The sequence below is a fragment of the Formica exsecta genome, unplaced genomic scaffold, assembly GCF_003651465.1.
Source record: "Formica exsecta isolate Colony F162 unplaced genomic scaffold, ASM365146v1 scaffold51, whole genome shotgun sequence".
Lineage (NCBI taxonomy): Eukaryota > Metazoa > Arthropoda > Insecta > Hymenoptera > Formicidae > Formica > Formica exsecta.
Window position 1 is genome coordinate 1068648 of NW_021852343.1, and position 26073 is coordinate 1094720.

General features: G+C 35.3%; 1 protein-coding gene across 1 annotated transcript in view; it reads left to right on the forward strand.

Moving 5' to 3' along the window:
• Positions 1-1679: 1679 nt before the first annotated feature.
• Positions 1680-26073, forward strand: part of LOC115241784 — a 37953-nt gene continuing 13559 nt past the window's right edge. The window contains exons 1-4 of the mRNA XM_029817725.1: positions 1680-1863; positions 23568-23771; positions 24435-24512; positions 25913-26069. Of these exons, the coding sequence (XP_029673585.1) occupies positions 1680-1863; positions 23568-23771; positions 24435-24512; positions 25913-26069 (623 nt within the window). The remainder of the gene's footprint in view (positions 1864-23567; positions 23772-24434; positions 24513-25912; positions 26070-26073) is intronic.

Consider the following 26073-nt stretch of genomic DNA (forward strand, 5'->3'; position numbering starts at 1 on the left):
TATATATATATTTGTATATTCTTTCTTTTTTATATTACGAATATTTTGCATTATATTTTTATCATTTTCGTAAAAATATGAATGTTCTTTGAATGTATATGCATGTCATGTAAATATGAATAAAATTGAATGTATGTAAATATTTAAGATGTGCGGAAGTAATTAAAAAAGTAGCAAGTTAGTTTGTAAGCTTAAATATATCTTTAAGAAATTTCTTTTGGAATAACATATGTACGTAATACGCAGTTTATCTTTTTAATTAATTTTATTTTAATTAATGATATATATGTTTCTTTATTATTCATATATTAATATTCTTCTATTTATGTCAGGAATTATTTATGACAAAAGAATATAACATTACATTCGTTAACATGCATAATATTCTACATATGATATCAACCAAAATAAAATTATTTTTCATTGTTTAATATCATACATAATTTTTATATGTATAAATATAAATGCTATTTAAAAGATAATAATCGAATTGTGCAATGCAGGATTAATATTGTATAATGTTGCACTCTTTGTCGTCCAAGAAGTTTGCTAATTACTCCTAAGATTCTTGACTCGTGATAAAAGTGGGTGTCAAGGCGACACTGTGCAGAAGCTGTCGAGATTGGAACTCTTTGTGTTGCGCTTTTACGAAAACTTCGCGCTAATAGTCGTGCAATCTATGTAACTTAAACGAAATAAGAAGACTATGGGGAAATAAGAGAAAGAGGCTAACGATTCAATGCACAATTACGATATACAGTTTGATATTAAATTGATACAAAATATTAGAAAAGAAAATAATCTTGTGTGCACGAATTTATAACAAATATAATTTCTAAGATTCTTCAAACGTCAATTTATTTTTCCAATTAGAAATGAATATTGAATTATGTTATTTCGAAAAATAAAATTATATTTAAGACATTGTGAATTGTCCGATCAAACGGATTATATTATGTCATTAGAAATTAAATTTTTCGTAAGAACGTTCGCCAATTAACGGTAAATCGAATGTAAGGCAAGAAAGGGAGAGGAAAGCGAAGGAGGTGAGGAATAAGAGACGCGGGTGGCGGAGGAAAAGACGATGGAAGAGAAGAAGGAGAAGGACAAGGAGGTGGAGGAGGAGGAGGAGGAGAAGGAGGAGACGAGCGGTAGTAGGAGAAGGATGAGGAAGAATAAGACGGTAAAAAGAAGACGAGTAGGAAGAGAGACGATGGAGAAGAGAGCCAGGTACACAAGAAGCGAAAGAGAGGCGTGCGTGCGAGAGAAGTGAAGCGGGATGAGGAGAGGTGAAGTGGTCCGAGTTGGGTAAGGTGAGGGCTCCTATACGGATAAGTACCACTCACTTCATTGATTCGTGCGTACGCCCGCATGTCTGTCAGTCCATCCTCACTCACTCGATCTTCACTCATTCGTCCGGTCCGGTTGCCGCAGACACTCGCGTTGTACCGAGAGTACAACCGGTATAAACACCATCAAATCTCGCCGTCGCCGCCGCCGCCGCCGCCGACGACTTTAGAGGTCTCGAGGTCGCAGGCAGCGCGCGGTGCAACCAACGCGTGACCTCTGTGCGGAGATCTGGGAGGGTCATCACTCGCGTCTCTCACGGCACGGTATCGGGTTCTGATTTGTCGATTGTCCCAATCCCCCTACGAGCGCCGTAGGGCCTCGCCTCGGCGATGATCAGTGCGTGCCCGGATCCTTCACAGTACCGGAGAACACAGAGCTCGATCGGCGCCGGGACCAAGAAGATGACCTTGGCGCGCGTCGTTAGGATCTCGGTGGTCCTCGTGTTGCCGTCGTTGCTGCTGCTCGTCGCGGATGAATCGCGGGCGCAGGCTTATCCCCGCGAGATCAAGCCAGGTGAGCGGTGCGGTGATGGGTGTGCATGCTTTTATTTCATTAGAGACCCCATTAGCGACTCCAGTCGCCATTATTTTTCCTGCTTCTCTTTTGAGAAATTGAATCAGATTTGTTTTCGTCTATCAATTTAAATATGAATATCTAAAACGAAGCTTTCACGAACTAGGTTCACTTTTGATTATGCGACAATTGAGAATAATATTATTATATAATAATACTGTGGAAACAAACATGTTAAATTATCGATGATTATCGAATAAATTATAAAGAAATATATTGATCACATAAATATAGTCTTGAAATATTTTTGAGAATAACGAAAAATATTTATAGTGGCAATTTGAAATATTTATTTTAAATGACATATATTTGATATAACAAAATTTACGTTGCGCTTTCTATCATCGCGTTGGATGCTATCGTTATTGCATGTCTATAATTTTATAATGCTCCCCTCATGTATAGGTATCATTATAATTTTAAAGACTTCAGTCTCAAGCGATACTTTTTCCCATGTGTCGTGAGAGCATCTATCTTAACGACCATTGTTTTCGATCGAGAGATCTATGGATCATCTCTTACGTAATTATAGGACCAGAGTTAATATACGATGAACGGTAGTTTCTATCAAAGTACAATTAATCATGAATATTATTTTTTTATTCTGCTTAAAAAAATTATTTATATATATATCATCAATTTTATTAATACTAATATTAATAAAATTTATGCTACATATACACTCACATATACTATAATGACAATAATTCATATAATCTATTTTTGATTGTCTGTTAATTTCATAAAAGCTGAGAGAAAGAGAGAAAGATATATTTATTCAACTAGCTATCATTATTCTCATAAAAATGTTCAACTCAACATTTCCATTATCGTATTAAAATGTGCATTTACCACTCAAGTATTTAAGAAACCTTTCGTTCGATTTAATTACATCCTTCACTTACCTTTAAAGTAAGAACATTCTAAATTGCGTGGCCTTCATTTTCGTCGCGTGGCTTTGATTAATCGTATCGCCAGAGTGAGTGGACGGATTTTCCTGTGGATTCTCATTCGGTCGCGGCCGCCCGGCCGGATTTCCATCCTTGTTCGGCTTTTTCCTGCCTTACATCTATTATCTCGCGTCACTTTAGTGGTCTCGGAACTCGTTCCCTTTCTCTTTAAGCCGACCTTCCACTGTAAGAAAAAAGGAAACCAATAACCTTCTCTGTAGTAACATTATGTCTCTTGCTTAATTACTGTCAAGAAAGAGACACTTTTCTGTTTATCATAAAAAATATGCAATTATATTAGGTAAAGTAATAAAAGTGTTTTCCTGTTATAATTTGTAAGTTTTCTCTCAATTTATGTGTGTATATAAATACACATACATAAATATTGAAATATTTGGATATATAAAGGAATTTTTTTTTTAAATTTTGTAATCCTTTAGAAAAAATTAATTAGATCCTATAAATCCTAAAAATTATATATATAGTTTGATATATAGTTTGTTTAATTTAAAATGTCGGATTTTTTATAAAATCTTTTTAACAATTTTGTAACATGTGATATAGGAAATTATATATATATTATATGGTAATATATATTATAGATCACAACTATAGATGAAATAGCCAATTTTTAATTATTTCTATTGATAAAATACGATTACTTGAAATTTCTCCCAATTTTCGTTTGTTTTTCCTATTCAATCGCTCGGACCTCTCTTACCTTCTCTTTCTCTTTCTCATTCTCACGTCAGATCATTTAAGTGATTCTCTTTTCCACTTACTTTGTGCCGAATGGATCTTATATGGATACCCAGGCTTGAGAGACTGGCTCTATATATCATCCCTCTTAGAAAATTCCACGCCCTTCGCCCCGAAGAACATTTTATTCCGAAATTTTATCCCGATGAACATTGTTCGTTAGATTGCACATTGTAGGATGCAAAGACGTGACCTCGTGCCAGATCCTTGATATCTCGCGCAAGGAGTTTCTTGGCAAGACGAAATAGTATTGATACAATGCCATTACTAAGGTGTGCCAAAATGTTTGGCTCATCTTGCGCCATGACGGAGGAGAATCTTTAAACGATCTTTAGTTGCGAGCGCCTGCCATCCCGATGAACATTGTTCGTTAGATTGCACATTGTAGGATGCAAACTCCGTGCATTAGCCTTTCTCTATGCATTTATTATCACGCTGACAGATCTTACAATTTTTGAATTAAATTATTTAGGTATACAAGAAATAATTCTGTGAATTGTATAGTGCCACTGTGTCGTTTATTAAAACTTGATGAGGAGAGATGGTAAAGATTTCTTTGCAAGTATACCGCATTTAATATTTTTCATATGTATTTCGGTATTTTTTTCATCCGTACGTCATTTTTTATTCTTATTATTTAAAAAACAGATTTCCAGAATATATTACAATTATAATCAAATTATAATGATATTAATTGCTATGTGATATGCAACTAAAGCGAAAGAACATGAAAAATACATTACTCGATATTTTCGACATAAACATCTTAATATAATATTACACCACGTGTATATTAATAAGAAATTAATGTAATAATAACATAATCGAAAATCTTTACGATATGAGAGAGTAGCGAATAATCTGAGACAAGCGACTCGATAGATAGATACAAGGAATCATCATTGTTTAACAAGAGAAATGTGACAGCATCGTAAGAGTGAATAAGATCAGTGAATATCAGTGAGGTAGCAATAGCGAAAGCCACAATCTTAGAACGCCGATCCGTCATTCGGGAGAAACTATGCGAGCTATCGAACGTCACATTTCGCGATCGTCTGTTAGAGAACGATAAATCTGTTGAGACATCAACGAAGGATTATCGCGAACGAGTGTAATCGACAAATTCGATCCGGCACTCGCGGCGACGCACGCGAGCCTGTAACCGATTGCCGATTGTAATGTGTTGTAACACAATACAAAATCATTTGTCACGTGTCGATTGGAAAGATAACTCCAATCGATGGCAGTGGCGTCTCTCAGTTTTTCCACCTCCCCCGTCCCCTCGGAAAACGATAAAGACGATGCTGCAGTTTTGTCGTTGTCATTGCTAAATTACATCCCGCTGGCGTTTCGTGTAACTCCTGGCTACGTCGCGTCGTGCCGCACTTCGATATGAGAACTGTCCTGGTTTATTGGATGTCGCATATGCGACCAAGCAGCTACTCTAATATCTCGTTCTTTCTCTCTCTTTCTCTCTTTCTCTCATCTCATGCCAAAGTGGATACGTTGCTGTCGCGTTCGATGAAGTTACTGGCCGTGTGAACGGATAGATTCACGTCATCAGTTATCGCGTTGGCCATCTTTGAAAGAAGTCGAGATTGCGCTTACACGCGTGGCTCGAGAAAATTAATTTTCTTCTCCGGAAAAATATTTTTTTGTTGATACTGATAATATTTATCCAATGTAGCGCTCTCGTAATGATTTCCGTGAAACAATAATTCTTTATATTCGCGCGATAAAAGAACATTCCAGTCTTATTGTACGAGGGCTCTTTTGTCTTAAAATATAATTATTGCGAAAGAAACTTATTCAACGCCTATCGAGAGATGAAAGAGACAAGTCGCAAATAATTCTATTCGCCTTAAGGCATCCGATCTCGCCGCGGGAGTGCAGTTGCACACCGTGTGCAAAGTATATCGACACGCTGGGAAATAATACCGGGGCAGTATCAAAAGGGTCATCACAATTTCCCTCGTATTTAATCCAGCGCAACAGTAATTATACGCTACCGATGCGATGCCGCGCGAACCGTGGATGCATAAATAACGAAAAACATTAAGATAAATAACGTTTCGATCCCACGGCGGCGACATGCAATGTGATTGCGTGATAAATTACTTGTGGCAATGGTCGCGATCGCGATTGAATCCGGAGTTTCAGTAAAATAACAGTGATTCAATTATCCTGCTTTCTGTTTATTATCTTCTCGAAGTATACATCGCCAGTGTTTGTTAATACATCGCGATACGATAGTACTCTCTCTTCCCTTTTATTCCCTCTCTCTTTTTGCTCTCCACAAAAATATCTTAAAATATTTCCAACTATGAATATAAATATATATTTTATATAATATTATTTTATCCAAAAAGAGAAAGTTGGAAGAATGAAAATTTTTATTGATAATTGCGAGATTACTTTATATGACGTAATACGCTAAAAGCGTATGACCGCAAGAGATTTTAATTTCGAATAATAAATATTTGATATTTAAGTACTCGAGAAAGAAGCTTAATTCGTAAAGACCTCCCATTCACGTTCCCATGCTAATAACTCGAAAATGATTGATGCCGCAGTATTTTCGTTACGAGAAAATCAACTCCGATATCGTCGAAGAATCTGTCATGAAAGATTGATGCGCGTTGGGGGCCACGGTGTGTACATTTTTCTCGATATGCCTTCTATACGCGCGTTCGCCACAAAAGTCTCGCGTCATTGGCATCAACATCGTCGATCCCGATGTACGTTCGCCGTAAACTCGGGCAATTTCCTCGTGCCGCGATCACTCGGTATGCGCTCTCTCGATGTCCACCCTAATTACCCGTACTGAGAAAACATAATAATGCCAGAGGATCGGCTTGGAAAAACTAGTACAAAGTATCCGTTGTCGTGCCTCCCGGCGAACGCCCGTCGTGTCGTCCGACGAGCTCTGCGCAGGGGCGGACTTTACGATAGATTATTATCGGGAAAAATTTGTATAAGATCTTTTGTGTAAAGAATCCATGCAGCCTTCTACGGCGGAAGGAAAGAAAAAAATAATGGGACGAAACATTCTTCGATAGGAAAAGAAATTACGTAATTATATTTTTAGGCATATTTTACATAAATCAAACATACGTCTAAGATTAAAATAATTTTAAATAGTTTTGGATGCCATATAAAGACACAGAGAATGATTTATTATTTAAATAATATGAAACTCTCGTGATCAACGCAAAACAGTTTCTCATGCCTATAATATCGGAGATAATTAAAGGGTACCCGTAATATACGTATCCCAACCCCTTGAGCAATCAGGGCTTTCGATTTTCCCAGAATTTCGATAAGCTCCAGGCAACTCCGCCCCTGCTTGTGCGGCGAATAGTTTCTTCTGGTCCATGTCTGACTAAATGTTGGCAGCTGCCATAGGCGTCGATGGTCGAGTGCTCACCTCCGCTACTCGCATCCGGTAATGTTTGGTAGCAGCTTGCCGGGTTACTTCAAGGAGTAATTGCCCGTAATTGCGCGTCCCAAGGTGTAATGCACTTTGAGTTATTACTTGTCGTGGCTGCTGCCGCTGCTGCTGCTGCTGCTGCTGCTGCTGCTGCTGCTGCTGCTGCTACTATGAGAAGTGAGGTGATTGAACTATCGTAGCGAAGCAACAAGCAGTTATTGCGGCGAGTTACAAACATGCAAACTGCGATAAATTGAAATTACGGAATGTAGGATTATGACATACACAATAATTTCTCGATTAATGCAAAATCCAATGAAGTCATTGAACGAACACACGTTCGTTGTATATACAAATTGAAATTACGGAATGTAGGATTATGATACACAATAATTTCTCGATTAATGCAAAATCCAATGAAGTCATTGAACGAACACACGTTCGTTGTATATAAAAAAGCGTAAACGCGGGATGAACAATTTTGATAATATTTTTGATGAAAGTAATAGATAAAGTGAATAAAAAAATTGAATGATGGAACTCGTTGCATCTCTTTCTCTTTGCGAAATACGATTTAAATTAGTTAATTACGGGTCGCGTGTTATATTTTAAAACAAGCCTTTGTAAAAAACGTGTATTGCTATAATTATATTAATAAAGGCCGATTGATGAATACATTAGCGTCTATCGATATCGTTTTCGTTATTATTTTATGTGCTTTAGATTTTCATTTTCATGTTTTATAGCAAGAGTTAATTTTCTCTACGTAAATGAAGAAGCAAAAATTACATAACCGTATGCCGTAATACAAGCATAATTAATATTGTTATAACACACTGTATCATATTTTCGTGAAAATAATGATGCCTGCGCGCATAATGCACTGAAGCTTAAGTTAATGAAAATTCGTGATGATATTGTTTGGATTAGCGATACATTATGTCACATTGTGTTCGGTTCTTTGTGTTTTTTGCACAGTAGAAGCATCGTCTATACTGCAATTTTCGTAATATGCATCGACAACAGGTGGGAAGGGTTCGCTGATCGCTCTTTGAAAGATTATCTTCTTGAAAGCTTCCGATAAAAATAATGGAAATGCGTCATCCCTTTCAATGAGAATTTGTATTATTTTTCGGCAGAAAAACCCTGGGTTTGAAATCTCGTTATACGTAACATCGTCGTTCTTTCGTAATTTTGTTGACGCGAGACAAACATGCAATGCGTTATTGTAACGGAATCCCTCTCCCCTCTTTCCCCCGGCGGAATTCAATGAAAATTCATAGCAATCTTGCATCGATGTTATTGGAATTACTACGTATTCTTTTCCCCTCTCTCCCTTTCCTCGTGACTTTTTTCTGATGAAAAGAATACCCTCGGCATCGGCGCAACGGTAGAATGGAAATGCTAGAATCACGTTAGTGGAAATTTTACGGTACGCCTTCGAGGAAGAGTGTATATAACGTCGGGTGAATATTCATAAAGTCTTCGCTTACATTGTTTACCCGGCTCATTGTGATGGAGAGAATTCCGCGACGGTTGCCTAACCTTTCGCTCGCAGGATCGGAATTTTTGTTCAATATTCATAATGACTTAATAGGGACGACACTATTTTTCCACGGCGAGGAAAATTGTGTAATTTCTACAGGGAGCGTCTCCAGCTACTATGCAATTACAAAATACGTTGCACATTTTCCATCTTTATATCTTTCTCTCTCATTATTATTATTATTATTAACTTATTGTTTGTGTCCGTAATAATAGAATAATCTTATAAATAATAGTATATGCAATAGAATAGAAATTGAAGAATACAAATCGATTATTTTCTTAGTATTATCCATTTATTTTTACTAATCATTATTTATTATATATACATTTATTATTAACAGCCATTTTTTTTCTCAAATTTATAAGTGAAAATTTTTTTGTTTCACTGCTCTGATTATTGTTGTATAATTTTAATATTATAATGTAATAATAATATATATAATATTATTTATATACAAAATACTATATAATATTAAGTAATTGCGTAGTATTGCAGTACACGTAGCGCACGTACGTAAAAAATCGTTGTTACCTGGTTAGCGCGTCAATACACGGCCAATAGTTTTACTGTTCTCGTTAATGACTCTTCTTTAAAGAATATAGTTTAATAGGTTAAATCGACCAATCTGGGACGCGTACGTGCAAAGAATTGATCGATTTATATTTAATTTGGCATCATTAAAGCGTGTTGCATCATGCAAGCCAACGAAAAACGGGTCTCATTTTATTAAAAACTTTAAGACGTTAATTAACGGCGTCATTATATGGAATCATTCTAACTAATTCGCGCAAGTAATGACAAAACTAGTCACCGTCGCAAAATCGCGCAACGAGAATTAATCTTGCTACTCGAGATAATTTGTAACGGCGGTTCTTTTAGATACATGTGTGTGTGTGTGAATGGAACACAAGCATCTATCGCGCATCCGTACACGTACAAAGACACGCATAGGTACATATACGCAGTGTACACGTAATACAAAATTTTCGTGAGAAGCCCAAGGAGAGAGTATAATCCTCGCGCAGTAACTGTTAATGTCTACCGTAAATTGTGTGCACACAAGAAGATAGACGGCGTCTAATATGCAAATGACTGTGTTCTTCGAAACTTAACTAGGTGTTAATTTGGTATTCACGATGCGTAGACGGAACGCTCGGCGAAACACCTCGGTATGAAGGATCCGCACTCGCATTAAGTTGCAATTATCCTTAAAAGTATTGGCCGCCGTCCGTGCTCATTAAGAGCGCGCAATATGTAGCTAAATAAAGCTAAGTGCATCGAAGCTGAATTTAAAATCACTTAATTTTCAAAAATTTATTTTACTTTTTGAAATATATATATATATATGTGTATATTTTATATGAAATTATATAATTACTCATAATGATAAGATGTATAATTATTGTCGCGGTACGGCTTTTTTATCCAATTAAAGTTTATTCTCCAAATCTCGAAGAATCTGATCCCTTAAAAAACACATCCGGTCGGTTCGGGGTACCCTGTAGAGATATAAATCCATGCTGTAAATACACGTATCGCGCACGTCGCCCGATTGTTTATTTCGTCGTGTCGTTTTCGTGGGTCACCAACTCGGACGAAGATTTCTTTCCGGCTTTATCTTCTGCCGGACGGCAGTTACGGCTTCGTGAATAGTCACGGGACGTCCACAGGATGACCGTCGTATAATTTCAAAGACCTTAAGGCTGACCTGAGTCAACAAGTCGTGGCATTCGTGGAACGTGGGAAGCAGAATGCGCCTGTAGACACAGATACGCTGAAATACTTTGCTTGGAATATTTCAAGACCCATCTGCGCGCTTCTCCTCCACAATATCGTCATTATCCTCTCTCTCTCTCTCTCTTCCTTTATAATATATTATGCAATACTATGCAATTTTAGATCGAGATTGTTCGTTCGAGATAGAAGCGATTAAGGCATAAAGATAATAAATGAACCAATTTAAATATATCGGATTTAATCCGATCTATATTTCAAAAGGCATTTATATATTATGGAAGAGAAGGTAGAAATTTTTTTTTTTTTTTTAATGGATGAGAAATTGATTCTCTAAATGTCGTTTTATGCCGTTATTTTTCAAATACATATAAGCTTTATGAGATATGTTTAAGCAGATCTACAGTTTTATGTTTCATTTTTTTCTCTTTGTAATTTGTTAAGAAGTGGATATGTATAATTTACTTCCAAAGATTTTTTTCGATCTTTTTGCTCATAATATCTTATTTAAATCAACATGTATATACCACGATATAATACATATCCGAAATACCACAATATTTCAAACATGACAAAGAATACTTTTTATGATGAAAAAAATAGCAGAAACATATAGTGACACCGATAGAAAAACTAAGAATTAAAATGATTTAATTTTCTGCGGATACACGAAAATGTTCAAATAACGTTCATTAGCGTTTGTAATAAATATCAAGAAACAATAGTTTACGATTTTTGTGCGGGTGGGAAATTCAAAGTTGGTCGGTTAATAAAGAAATAAAGAGGCAGTTATGACACGCTACTTACGAGACTACGGTAGATTCCAGACGGTCGCGGTAGTTAAAAGGATCGGCAAGAACTCTATTAAGGTCGATTAGAAAAATGTTTAACTACTTTAGAAACGCTTAAACCGCCACACGAACTTTCCCGCTTCGTGTCGCTCGGCTACGCTGATAATCCTGACATTAACATGTAATTAAGGCGGGCGAAAAAAAGGACGAGGACGATGGGGATGTGGTATTAGGGAGGAGAGGCGAGGAGAGAAAGAAAGTTTAACTCCGTCGGAACGAGGCTCTCGATCGTCGATCGTTTGTTATGCCGCCTGGAGTTCGAAACGGAAGGAAGTTTGGCCTCGCGAGTCCCATTTATCGACTTGAAAATTATGGTTGCTTCGTCCGTAACGAGTGATGTCTATGCTCGTTTAATCCATCAACCCTGTTTTTACTATCGATTCTATAACAACTAGCACTCCACAATGCCTAGAATTATCCTTGTAAATATCGGGTCCCGACAATGCGATATCGTAGACTGTAGATTAATGAAAAAATGTTTTAATTATTCCTGTAAGAAATATTCGATATATTTATATATTGTGTATGAAATATATACATATAATTATCCTTACAATAATTTAGAATGATCACATTCTCTCAATATTGTAAGGGCAAAGCGAGACGGATTAAGAAAATGTAAACAAATACTAGGTGAAGGAAGGACGTGACTAAGCAGTCAGTCCCGAGCCCTCGTCGCGGCAAGACGAGTAAATCTATCAATACTAAACACGCGTTTGAAAGTTAATGGCCTTTCCTGCCTTCCATCGACTCTCGTCTTATAACATATAATATTGCCTTAATTATTAAACTACCGATTTCAAAAAATTCCTGTTAAATTCCATTACACTTGAAAATCTAAAATTTCAAATATCTGTATTGTGTCTGTCTTTCTTTCTCTTGTTTTTCACGATTTATAGAATATGAAATTCATGTTTTACAATTTAATAATTAAATAAATTTATCAGTAATTAATTATTAAATGATTATTATTAATAATTTAATAGATTTTGTTTTGTGAGATTGCGAGATGAAACATCAACCGAGATGAAATATCATCTGAAGTAAATAATTTTCTCGTTGACATTTCGATCGTTATTAGGTATTCACAAATTAATAATTGATATTGTAATTATGGTCCGTGAATATATTCCCATAGCTAGATTGTAAGATTGATGTTGCTGCAACAATTCGCGAAGGTATAAAGGGCACGAACAACAAACAAGGATTGAATGAAACTTTCTCGAGCATCTCGTCTGCTCGAAATCGCCCATCGCGAACGGCACAATGCGAATTTAACCGCGAATATGGATGCACTATTCTGTTGCAAGCAGTTATTCAGGTCCCGCGTCACGTGTTGGTATAAAGCGTCTAATTATTCGTCGCATGAATAATTCACCTTGCAACTTAACCGAGGTCGAAGATCGTTCAGCGGGAAAGAAGAAGGCCAAAGGGAGATTTTCTAGCTGTGGGAAGCGGGGAGGGAACGAAAGCTACTATTAGCTGCTCCGTTACATGGCAATGTGAAAAATTAACGGCCTCGTCGACGAGTTTCCGTTCTTTCTCCCGTACGTTCTGTCATTCTTTCGAAGAGTATTGTTTCTCTCTTTCTTTCCCTCTCTCTCTCTCTCTCTTTCTATGTCTGTTTTTTTTTTATAAATGCTGTACGACAGATGTACGTGTATTTTCGTGAAATGTGAAACCTGTCATACGACAGCGGAAGAAAAAAGAACCAGCGACGAAAATTGAGAATAAAAATGTATCATCTGAGAAGATATTGACAGACAGCGCAAAATAGCGAAAATATTTTGCGAAATTTTTTTTGCCGTCAGATAAAATAATTTCAGATACATTTGATGAATAATTCGATGATTAATTTATATGTTTGTAGATAGTTAATTAATTGGATTCGCGAGAAAATAATTCAAAAGCATTAATACAAATAATAATAAGGAAAAAATTTTTATCCTGTTAGACTTAAATCCAACATCGGAAAAAGAAAGGACTTTTTCAAGTATCGACAATAGTCATCGTAGAGAGAAATCTTTAATAGTTATATACGCATACAATTATCATTTATGAGATAATGTTAGTCGGAAAGATGAGGAGATAGGGATCATCAGGTAAAATTACAGACGAAGTTCAGCAAGAGTGCACTTAATAAAAGCAAAAGTCTGATTAATAATCACGAATATACAATTAAATCGCGCCGAACGATTGGGAGAAGGTGCGTTTTTTCGTTCGCCGACGTGATTCATTCAGTGATGCCGAAGCCATTTTCAGGGGGGCCGTCACACGCACACGAACACGATCATGCGTTCCCCCATCCGCGGCTGATGTGAGTCTGCCTCGTCCAGGTGTGCAGGTGAAGCCGATGTGCCGTGAGGTCACTCATTTATCATTGCATAAGATTCAGAACCTGTTCCGGTCCATTCATCGCCGCTCGCTCGTATATACCTTCGAAAGTGACTCGTGGGACGGGCTATGAGAGATGTAGCTACGTACGTGCGCAATGGCGTAAGTGCGAATGTACATTTGCTCGTCAGAAAATGATTCTCCTGTCTATATTCGCGACAGACGAAATGGTTCAAACGATTTCATTTTTCAAGAAAAAAAAAGTTTATTTTTATCAAAAAATATGTAATGGTCGAATCAAATTAAAAACTTGGGAGAAATGTAAATGGTTAATAATTTATTATTTATCGTTATAAAATTTTGCATCTGCTTTATACTTTATTATATTATATAGACATGAAGTATAATAAAAGGTTTGATAATATACTGATATTTCCAAAGCAATAAAAATTTTCTTTTTTTTTCTTTTAAACGCATTTACAATTCATATAATTTCTAACATCTAATTAAATAACGGTTAATTCTTTTTAAACAAAAGTAATAAAATAACTGTTTGTGAGCTACGATTGTTCGTGCTTATCTCGCGACAATATCGATGCTATAAAATATTTTGCGATACACATGAGCGTACTATATATACACTATCTATATATATCGCCGCTATATGTGACTGTGGTAAATAGCTACAATTCCTGTTTGGACAGTTTGGATTATGCGACAAGGTATTCGTTAACCACAGGAATACCAGCCTCGAAGACCAACGTTTCATGGTTGTCTCAATCAGTTTACAATAATGTCTGTTTGTCAGCCAGCGAATGATCCAAATGCAAAATTAATTTCAAAAATGAAAATGAAAAATCATATATTTTAAGTCTGCATTAACATATTTGTTGTACCGTGACATCTATGTTTTCAAGACATACAAATATTGTAAGGGCCTCTTTAGACGCTTTATAATTTGTGATAAAATTAACGACAAAAATTCTATTTATAAATGTTATACATTGTGTAATATATACACAAAATTATAAATAAAATTCTATCTTGATTTTTAGCATGAATTATAAATCGTTTAAAAAGGCTTTAAAGAAATATAATTAATATATTAATAAGAGAATGATGAGAGAGATATAATCATCAAATATGACATTATTGGAAAAACTAATTTTATTAATTTACTTATTGATTCCGCAAGAGGCAATTAATAATATAATTTATGCTGTATTGTTAAATTATATATAATTTAAATTTATGCAATAATTTAAATTTGCAAACATATTTAAATAACAACAAAATATTACATGTATAATTATATAAATGTTAACAAAACAATGTATAAATGTAAATTTATAACGCGATCGCGCGCGACGCCAGTGAATGTGCGCGTCCCCTTTAATTCTCGAAATGATCGATATTGTTCCATATGCGTGCGTTATTTTCGTCCCGATTTTGCTCGAGATGTATAACAAAAAGTCCAACCCCCACGATCTAGATAAACGTCCATCGGAGCGATATCTCATCTCATAGATATAGACTGCAACAAAGATGCAGGTAGTATCACACACACAGCAGACCATGCATGTTTTAGATGACGATAATGACAAAAGTTCGTAGTTTAGATTTCACATTCTTCTTTCAGTCAGCATTTCTCCGAAATAACGCTCGAATTTGTAATCAAAATTCTTATCCAGATCCAATCTCTGTTTATTTCACTATCTTAAATTTAAATTTTTTAATCAAATAATAAAGAATTAATCTTTAGATATAACAAAAAAAAAAAAAAAAAACAGATCAAATAAAATATCATGAAAAGAAAAAGTTATCTTTTAATTAGCTTTGTCTTTTACAATTATGTAGTATTTTATCAAGTAAGGGACTGTACATAAATTTATAATTTCTTTTTTATCGTGCCCTGTTTATTACATTTATTCGATCAATTATAAGGAATGCTGAAGAATTCACAGATATGAATAAAGCAACAAGCTTAATAAACATTCTCTTTTATCAGTCTTTCATAGTAGCACGTGGTTGTACTCATAGCCTGAAACGATATGTCTTGCCTAGGTTATCTTTGAAATTTGTCTTGTGTAAGCATCTGTTTTGATTAAGGATGCTTCATCGTCGCTCTGGCGACGGACGATTTGTCACTGTCACGTGTTTATGGTTCGTTGCAGTGACAGATGCATTTCGCAATAAATTTTACAAATTTTTCTATCGCTTGAATTAAATATTTTTAATCCTATTTAGTCCTTTATTTCTAAGATTGATATGTTAATTGAAATTGTTTTCATATATTGATATATGTTTTTTTACATAAGTAAAGCTCTTATATATATATATATATAATCTTTCTCGCTTTCTCAAGAAGAAATAAAAATTCAAGAGAAAGCAAAACAATATTGAGGCAACTCTAAAAAATATTTTTTAAATTACATATAAATTGTATGCCTTCCGAAATTTTAATTCCTTTGAATATTCCTGATTACTATATAGCAATAGATAGAATTCAATTCGAATATAGTTAACAATGGTCTGGCGAATGCAATGCAAACATTTTAAAAGCCGATTTACGTGCCTTGTAGTCGTTCGTAACACATTTTAAGCTTCGAGATGCAAGCAGTAAGTCAACAAAGTCGGCAATGCCTGAGAACTCGGAAACGTGAACATTAATCCTTAATGTTCACGATTCTATGAAGGAATCCTCTCCGCGCGATCAGAATTTTTATCAAGTTGGTCACATAAATTATAAACCACTATCTGCAAATTGTATACATATATTACTCATATAATTAATAAAACAACAACATAGCACTTTTTTTGTTTAAGATATATATTTAAATTCATGTTTTTCTTTATAAATATATGTTATTAATAAATATTTCGATTGTGCATTATTCTGCTAATATTCCGTAAACTTTTCATTTTTTATTTTAACATTACAAGTTTACGAATGTAGTACACTCAAAAAAGTGGTATTGCAACTACAGCAAAAATTTTCTGGGTGCGCAAAATTAACTGAGGTACATAAATGATTAGCAAATACTGTGATATCGCATATGTTTCGCATTTAATCAATCTAAGTGACAGAGACAGAATTTATATCTGAACTGTTTGTGAAATTTAGAAAGAATGTTTTTCTGTGGCGTCTATCCATGTTAAGGCCAATCATATTTGTTATAAAGTTTGGCTGTGGTACACAGAAAAAATTAGCAGCAAGAAACAGATGAATATATAATCCTCACATCTAACGTATTTGTATAACGCGCCCAATCTATCTAGCTCTTTTAAACAATTTTTCTCAATTTTTCGATGCTGCAGTTATAATTGGCAGTTATATTTCTCACAAAGATCGTTCTAGCTGTAGTATCGAAACTCATATTTATCCAATGCAGTGATTAACATTTGGCAATGGGACCTAAATTTTCTAGAAGATATTATTAGAATGTTGCTGCTGTAAATTCTATATGTAACAGACAATATTCTAACAGATACAAAAAATAGCGATAAATTTTTGTTGTGACACCTAGAAATCTACCTATATCAGCAAGACATTTTTTTGAGTGTATGTTTCTTATATTTAGAGTCGAAATATTTGAATTATCAAAAATTATTATTTTGTACAGATGTGCTCGGAGGGATAGACGGTAAAAGAAGAAGAGTGAAAGAGATAGAGAGAAAGATCTCGAATTAAATTGTGGTAACGGGCAATACAATTTCATCGCAGAGGTGGTTCGGTTCGTTCGTTTATTCGCGTGTAACGTATCGCGGATTCGTTAATTATAGGTTGCCCTCTTACTTAACTACTCGAAAGCCCTCTCGCCGTCGTTCAACGTTTTCCAACGGTAAGAATCTCGGTATCCGATTGCCAGGTGGCTTTAAGCAGAGTCAAAAGTCGTGAGTAGGCCGCGGCTCATCTCTCCTCTCTTCCTGGCCCGATCTTTTTCTTCCTGCTCGGTCCACCGTCTTTCGCCGTTTCGTCCTATCAGACAATCTCCTCGGCTTCCTATAAGGCCAAGGTCTTTTATCAGGGAGATCGTACCGTCGAAAGTAAAGAAAAAAAAGTATCGCCGCACTGGTATATCCTTTCTCGAATCGCTATTTACGATCGTGACTCAACAGGATAATTGCTTGCGGGAGAAGTTTGCTTTGACATTCGTAAATTTCTTCGCATGTCGATTTCTTTTTTAAATACATATATACATACATACTAAATTTAAATGTACCTGTATAATAAGTTGAAAAGTAAATGTATCATGTAATATTTTTTATGAAGCAAACGCCTTATGATGACTCGCGATTGATTATTGTTTCATTATATTTCTATATATGTATGTCATATAAAGCTATTTTATGTATTATTAACTTCAGTTATAAATGAATTTTAAATAAACTACATATATATATATATATATTTAAAATAAAATTTATAAAACTTTTTTTTCTTATATATCTGACAGCTTCAAAAAGACTTCGAATATCATATTTTCTAATACAGCCTTGCATGTACGATTTTCTGCAGGTGTTCCGTATTTGTCGTTATTAAAACATGTGGCATCCGCTTTAAAGAATCTCGGAGAGCTGTGCGGTTATTAATTGCACGCGATCACGCGATATTTGCTCGCGATACGTCGACCCACCGCGAATTTATCGTCGTGTACGAGCTGATTTATCAGAGAGGACCCGATTTATCAGTGTGTCCCAGGCACGGGCCCGAATGGAGATCGACACGATTCAGAAGCCGATTGGCCAATTTCACTCGCGCGACATTCCGAAAGAACGAGATTGCGAGCGCAGCGATGCACTCTGTTTGCAGTATACGATGGATTCGTAGACTCTATTTGTGGTCAATTTATATTAACCGTATTTAGTCGGTTATATCCGATACTGCGCGGTTTTACTAAAAACGTATGATCCAAACGATCGGTTTACAGTAATAGCATCGTCTCTCAAGATAAGCTATTTAAAATATCGATATCAAATAATTTATAACCAGCAAGCTTTATTAAACTGTAGAAATATAAAACTCAGAAAAAATTTCGAGTACTTCGATAGTTTTATGCATTTCATATTTTAATTCCTATTTTAATAATTTTTAATCTTATATTTTTATTATTTAATATAACAAATGGTTCAAAGGATTAATGACAATTAGATTGTAATATTAACAATTAATTAATTTATTATTATTATATAATCAATAATTAATTATGTTTTACATACATTACTTCGATTTCAAAATATGAAATGTTTAGCAAAGCAATACTCGATGAGTAAATATGACGTGACGCGGTCAGGCGTCGATCACTCGCTATCTTTACATGAAAATCTTGCATTTCTATCTCGCGAGATATTCGAGTTGTCGCTAAAATATTTTTCTCATATATATGTATATTCTCACATTATAATACTTGATAATACATTATTATACTTGAAAAATTGTATTAACAGCTGATTCGCCATTTCGAGAGAAATAGAGTATTTAAGAGGCTATCAGCTTTCGTTCCGATCACAATTGCTTATCCAAGGCGAATAGTTACGTCTAGTGCGTTTTCCGAGAGAGGAGAGGTTCAACAAATAAATAAATGTCCGGCCGGTTGAAGCAAACAAAAGCTGCTGCGCAAGCACACCGAATGCTTACGTTTGCTATGTTTCTCAAGAACAACGAATCGGATAAAACCGGTGCTGTTATTACTTTCGACAGACATCGACGATCTTTGTCAAATACGCGTAATAAATTCTCAAGTTATTGATATTTTTCTTCAAAGGATAACGAATAAATTACCTTTATGATTATATCTCATCTGTTACCATAATTTAATTCGAGGCTTTCTCCTTTATTCTTTTTCTCTCCCTTTGTATTATCCTTCGGGCACATCTGTGCGAAATAATAATTTCCGATATCGTGATTTAAGTATTCCGGCTTTAAATATATATGGGAAACAGCCTTGTACATTTGTAGAATAATACATGGCGATTAAATATGTGAAACGTTTGCGTAATTATTGTTTAACCTCGGGTACAGAAAGGGGAGAAAACTCCATCCCTAAACATCGACCTGTTGACTATTAGATGGAATTTTAAAGCACGAGTTCGAGTCCGAATTTCAAGTTGGAAATAAATTAAATTCTTCGAATCTCTCGAAAAGGGAGATATATTCGAAAAATTACATCTTTTTGAACTAATCTTCAAGCAATATATTTTTTCTATTGTAAACATGGGGAACAAATAAAAGTTTATTAGTTTGCAAAGAATACTATTTTCATTTAAGAATTTTCTTTAATAATCCCGCTATTCGAACAATCGAATCTTCGTTTCGATCGAACAGATCGATCACACGTTTCGTTCGAATCTTTTGTTTAAATTCTGTCTGACTGGAACAAGGATTGTCCAGTACGATAGGCAGCAGCCTCCGCGACGTTCGCCAATTCTTTCGCCCATGTTCGTTGTTTACCGTGAACCGAGTGCGTGCGTGTAATGGTTACGTTACGACTTATGTTATTCCGTAGAACCGGGCGAGGAGGGTCACGGGCGGAGGGAGAGATATGGATTTGAGGAAGGAGGGGAGAGAGTTATAAGGCCAGAGTTCGCTCCATTCATACCGTACATATGTGATTGGCCGGCAGCACACCGTTGCACTTGGCAGTGAGTGTAGAGAGAAAGAGAGAGAGAGAGAAAGAGAGAGAGGAAGAAAGACAGAGAGAGAGAGATACGGTGAGATACCTGGATGCAGTGATGCAGTGACCCTCACTTTTCTCTCGCACGCTCAGGAATAGATGAGTCTCTCTCTTTTCGAGAGTGCAATCGACTAAGTACGTTTCTTTATGCTACTTACAAGAGATTGTAAGATGTTCATTGAAAACGCGTGTTTTAATAAAATAATCTTCACGCACTTCCAATATTAAAATCTTGAACATCTTTTAAATTATGTATAAAAGATAAATCTCTCGTAGGGATTACGAGAAAATATTGTACATATGAGTATGACATGGATTTATAATTTAGTAAATCGATTCGAAAGGATTAACACGAGAAATATAATATTAAGGGAGAAGTTTCTATTTTTTAAATTGTAAATTACAGGGACTAAGAGACATAAAAAAAAAATGTGAACGAAAGGATTGACGAATCACTTTTATACACGCGTTTCCAATTGTAAACATTCAAATCGATGCTTATTTCTCACACTTTCGACTCGGATTGAAGGTGATTTTCCATTAGCGGGAAATAGGATAATAACGGCTAATGACGTGCGCGCTAATGTACGTACACGTCAACTTGTATTTCAGCTGATGTCACGATATGTATGCACCATGCGCTAATTAAATTTGCAGAAACACTCGCACCCAAGGGCGGCTTATGGTCGCATCCTACGACACGCGTCTCTCTCACGTTCGCTTAGAAGTGTCCGTAACAAAATCTTGACGCTGCAGTATCTCCTTGTCCACTGTAGCGGGATTAAAATCCTCTCGGAGAAGCGTTCATCTCCCTACTTCGGCGACGAGGACTTCCGGTTTTGCGCCATTAACTAACTTGGCTTGTTTCTCCGCCTGATGCGAGCTTCTGCTAGCCAAGCCTGGAGTGTCCTTTACTGCCGCGGCTCTCGTACTTACGTTCCCGGGACTAATGACGGCTCCAGCATCGCGCATGCTGCATCCATCCGCATTACGATCCTCGAGAATGCAACGAGAGGGTTAAAGACATAAGCGAGAGGATAGAGGAGGCTCGGTTATTAGGCGCGTTCTTGTCTTTGACGCATGCACTATGCATCGGTCTAACGGCGAAATAATGGCAGACGCGGAAATTAAGGGCCAAAATTAATTTTGAAAGATCCCACCAATTATAAAACGTTATATACGATTTTTTAAATCTTATGCGTGAGAAGAACGTTAAACGCAGCGCCTTGTTATTTTTAGTAAAATTAATGCCTTTTTTATTTAAAAAGAGAACATTTTTTATTCCTTTAGACAGTACACGGATACACATACGATAATTCGTCGATGAGTAAAAGGTGGTAATTGACAGGTCACGAATTGAAATAATCGATCTTTTGAGGAAGTGGAAAATCGAGCTTTCGGATATCATTATGATAATTTGACATTTCCATGAAATGCACGGTATACACAGGAATTACGTAATACAAGAACGTTTTTTTGATATGTAATCAGGTTGTAATTCTTGTTTGTTACTGGAAACGAATATGATTGTAGAATAAAAGATAAATTCTATTAATATTCTGTCATAATATAATTAATTTAATCTTTTTCTTTTACATTTACTATAAAAAATAAGAAAAATAAAAAAATGAAATAAAATAAAAAATGAAAAAAGGATAAAAATAAAGAAAAATAAAGAAGTACATGTACGTGCAGAAGAGCATTTCGATAGTAAGTTGTGAACTTTCCAAGGCAACCAATTTGGGTCGATGATAACTCTTCTACGCTCTCGCGAATTTCAGCACATCGCTATTCTGTCTCCTGTCATTAATTTGCTTAAGATTAATCAATTACGCGCAATATATATATATATCTTTTCTTGAAAATTTCTACAGATTAAATGTCGCTTGTTTTTTTAACATTGTTTTCTAGCTACTCGATATGCAGGATGATATCAATGTCAATCTTGACTGATGACCCTCGGGCACTTTCGTTGCGAAGTGAGTGCACGGTGGAATTTATATTGAAAATTCCATTTTCGGAAGGGCCGTCCTCTCACTCACGGCCGAACGTGCAAATATTTTCGACGTTTAAGTTCACGTGTAGCGATTTTTTCGTAGCGTTTTCGACGTGCGCGCTTGGAATTGAAGTGAAGCTTTTCGGCATTTTCCACGCGTTTCGTTTAAATCAGAATCAGATTGTCACGGTTAAAATTGTTACTTCCCACCGCGGTTAAAAATACTTATTATTTACGTTTCTTGAAAATGGTTACGGAAAACAAATAAGAAAAAAAGGATAATTAAATTAATTAATTACAATATTAATTTAATCTAATCTCGCTCTATAAATCCTTACGTAAATCCGACAACGGATTTCAAGTTTCCTTAAGAAATTTCGATGTAAGATCTTTCAAGTTTCTGTTTCTTATACAAATCGAAAAGAATCGATTGACGAATTTAAAAAGTGTCCGCATAATTGTAATACTTCGATAAGGTAAGATTGAAGTTTATGCGTTTGAAACCCTGTAAATTTTTGTTTCCGAATGTTTGGCTTCGAAAGGACATCGTTTTCTACTGAAAATTTAAACGCTTCTTCGATTAAGGCTTTTCGATAATTATTTTAGCCGACGTAACTTTCGATAATTGCGTTCTGCATCGTGCACTAAGATTTTGCGATCGTTAATTAACTGCTAATTGGATCTTATTAATCGGGATTCTACCGTACATTCGTTGCGCATTCACCGGGTGCTGCTTTGTCTATGTTAATAGAGGATACACGTAGCCTGTGCGGATCGCTGTGCATCCTCTCGGATTAATGTAATGCATTACACAAGACACGATCTGACTGCCGAGACGGTAGAGAGAATCGAATAAAAAAGAAATTCAACCAGCTTGATCTGATGTTGTTACCAAGCCACAAATTTGTACTTACATCACGAATAGCGTCAAATAAAATAACGCCCTAATTTTTTGTGCACGATTTTATTTTTTAGATATTTAAATCAACTTTATTGTTAACTTTTTTAATTAAATTTTGCTAATGCGTCTACAAAGAGCAATATAAATCGTTCACTTTCTATCATCCCGATTAAAGATCAGCACACAAATTTGGATTTTATTAGAAACGAAATAAAAAAGCGCGATAAGTATCATAAAAAATTGAAAAAAAAAATTCAATTTTTTTTATCAAGTATGTATCGGCATCGTATATTTTCCGTCATCAAAATTATTTAACAAATTATTTAATAATTTATTATGTAAGAGAGGACAAGCGTAAGAGCCAAAATTTCGAGGATACCTTATATACGCGCGTTTCGATAACCCGGCTGACACACTATAATTAAAGTTTCGTTACGTAACGAGAAATTTATACTCGCGATCGCAGGATGCAGATATCAGGGTCGCCGATATCAGGAAGGGACGGCTGTGGATACGTCCGAGCCCTGTCTACGGTGCCGATGCATCGAAGGCGCATTGAGATGCCGGCTACGAGTGTGCCCGCGATTGCCGAATCCACCACCGACGGGCTGTCACGTACGTTCACCAACCGAGGATGCGTGTTGCACGGAGCTGGTATGCGGCGAGCAACGTTAGTAAGATAATATCTCACTTATCGCTACTGGATTATCTTGTTGATAGAAAGACTTTTTCGCTTCACCAACAGAAACAAAATTGTCCTCTTCCGACATCTGCCGCTCAAGCCTCGCTGCCGGAAATCATTATTCGTTCTTATTCTTTCTCCTTCGTTCTTATATTTCTCGTCTTGTTTTCACTCTTGAAACTACCGGGAATATTTACGGAGAAAAAACGGGTTCGCTGTTTCAGTGACCAGTTTCGAACATTTCTCTATTAATGAGAAAATACTGTAAACCGTTTATGGCCAATAACTGTTATAGAACCGAAAAGTCTTTCTGTGAACGGAGAATTCAAGAAATTACAGAAAGATATTATACCTCACATGATCTTTTTTATATTCGTACTTATATTTCTTTTCATTTCAAACATAATATCAATCATTTTTTATAAATAATTTTTATATGAATTATCTGAATTATAACTTAATTATTCAGAATTAAATGATTATTATATTAAAAATTGCGTGTGGAGATGTTTATGTTAATACATAAACTTATCTTGTCCCTTTTATAGAAACCGTTGTATTAAAACGTATAAAAGTTTCGACTCTGTGGTAAAGTAAATTAAAGAGTTAATTGTGATAAGCTAGGGTTTAAATTTATTATTTGGCGTGCAGACGATGTCGAGAATATGTTGCGGAGAGCCAATATACCAACAAACATAGAAGCTGAGAAGCATGCTCAACCTCACGAAGGTATTTCTATCTATTCTGTTCATTTTATATTTTCTTATTTACCTTTGGAAAAAAATGTCGTATATTTATTATACAAATAATCTCTTTTTTTTTAATTATATTCGCGCGTGTACACATATACACAACAGATAAGTGGTATTTATTTCATAAACTGGCAATTTGACTCAACTTATTATATAGCTTAAGTAATAATTTATTTTTAATTTAATTGAATGTAATGTATTCTTGGTTAAATTAGTAGCGTTCTGTGTGTGCGCGCTATTATTTTTAATAATTTTCATTCTAACTTCATCTCTGGAAAGAGCGTCTGGGTTACTTCTGTGGTAAATAAATGAGCCTCGTTACGCCCGAGTAAACTTGGGTAAATAAATTGAGGTAGGTGGAGAACACTCGGGCATAATACAGAAGAGAGGGGTTAAAATGGCTCGTTACTGCTGAAACAAAAGTAATTTTAAATTAATTCGGGATTTCTTTGCTGTCGCAAGGTTTATGTCAGTACATACTTTCATCTTTGCACGGTACAGCATTAAATTCGGTATATCTTACCGCAATATAATAATGAAATTACATACATGTTATGTGTATTGCAATTAAACCGATATATGTGTGATTTTTTTTGTTACTTTAATTTTATTTATTTTTAAATAATATAAATGATTATTATCTCTATTATCTGATGATCTGTAAATTTCTATTTAATATCTCACATTATTCTTGTTCGTGTCAATGAATTGAGCACTTCTTTATTTTGGGTTGTAAAGTTTACAAAGTTCCTTTCCTGTCCATAAAATATAAAAAAAGAAATCCCGAGTTAATGAAGTTAAACATATTGAATAATAAAATACAAGAGAGCATTCGTCAGAGTTGCATTTTCCCTCGAAACAACAACATTGCTTACATTACTTTATAAATGTATAGAGCCTGTGCGTCTTTCTTGAAAGCATTGTTAAATAAATTACCGGGCACCGAGAACTTCGCCGAACTTCGACGAGAAGTTCATGTGCTATCTTACAGACAGGAACGATCTTAACGAGAGCAATTTAACGTAAATTACAAAAAACTCCATTCAGTGCTCGATTGCAATTAAAGATTAACTGTTGTATATATATATATATATAGTTTCCGTTCTTTTTAAGATCAACGACTGATTATCGTTATGAATGTTATATCGCAAAATAAAATAATTAAAATACTACAGAGGCGTAAATTAACATAACGGAGTTGAAGATTTTATCTGACAAATGATAGAAGATAATATAAAAAGAGAAAAGTCTCGGGTATCAAATAAAAAAAAATATACTTCGTATTTCTGGTATATAGATGGATTTGTATTACTAAAATTCTTGTAGTATAGTTGGATTTAAAAAAAAAAAAAGCGAATTAAATTCGAAATACACTAGGATGTCTGCACGAGGGCGTTCAATACGGCTCGGGATCGGCGATGATGGGCTCGCGACGATGCGAGTATTGTTACTGCATATCCGGCTCGAGGAGATGCGTCCGTCCCAAGTGTCTGCTGCCACTGCCCGGATGTATGCCGCTGTACGCGCCCCATTCCTGC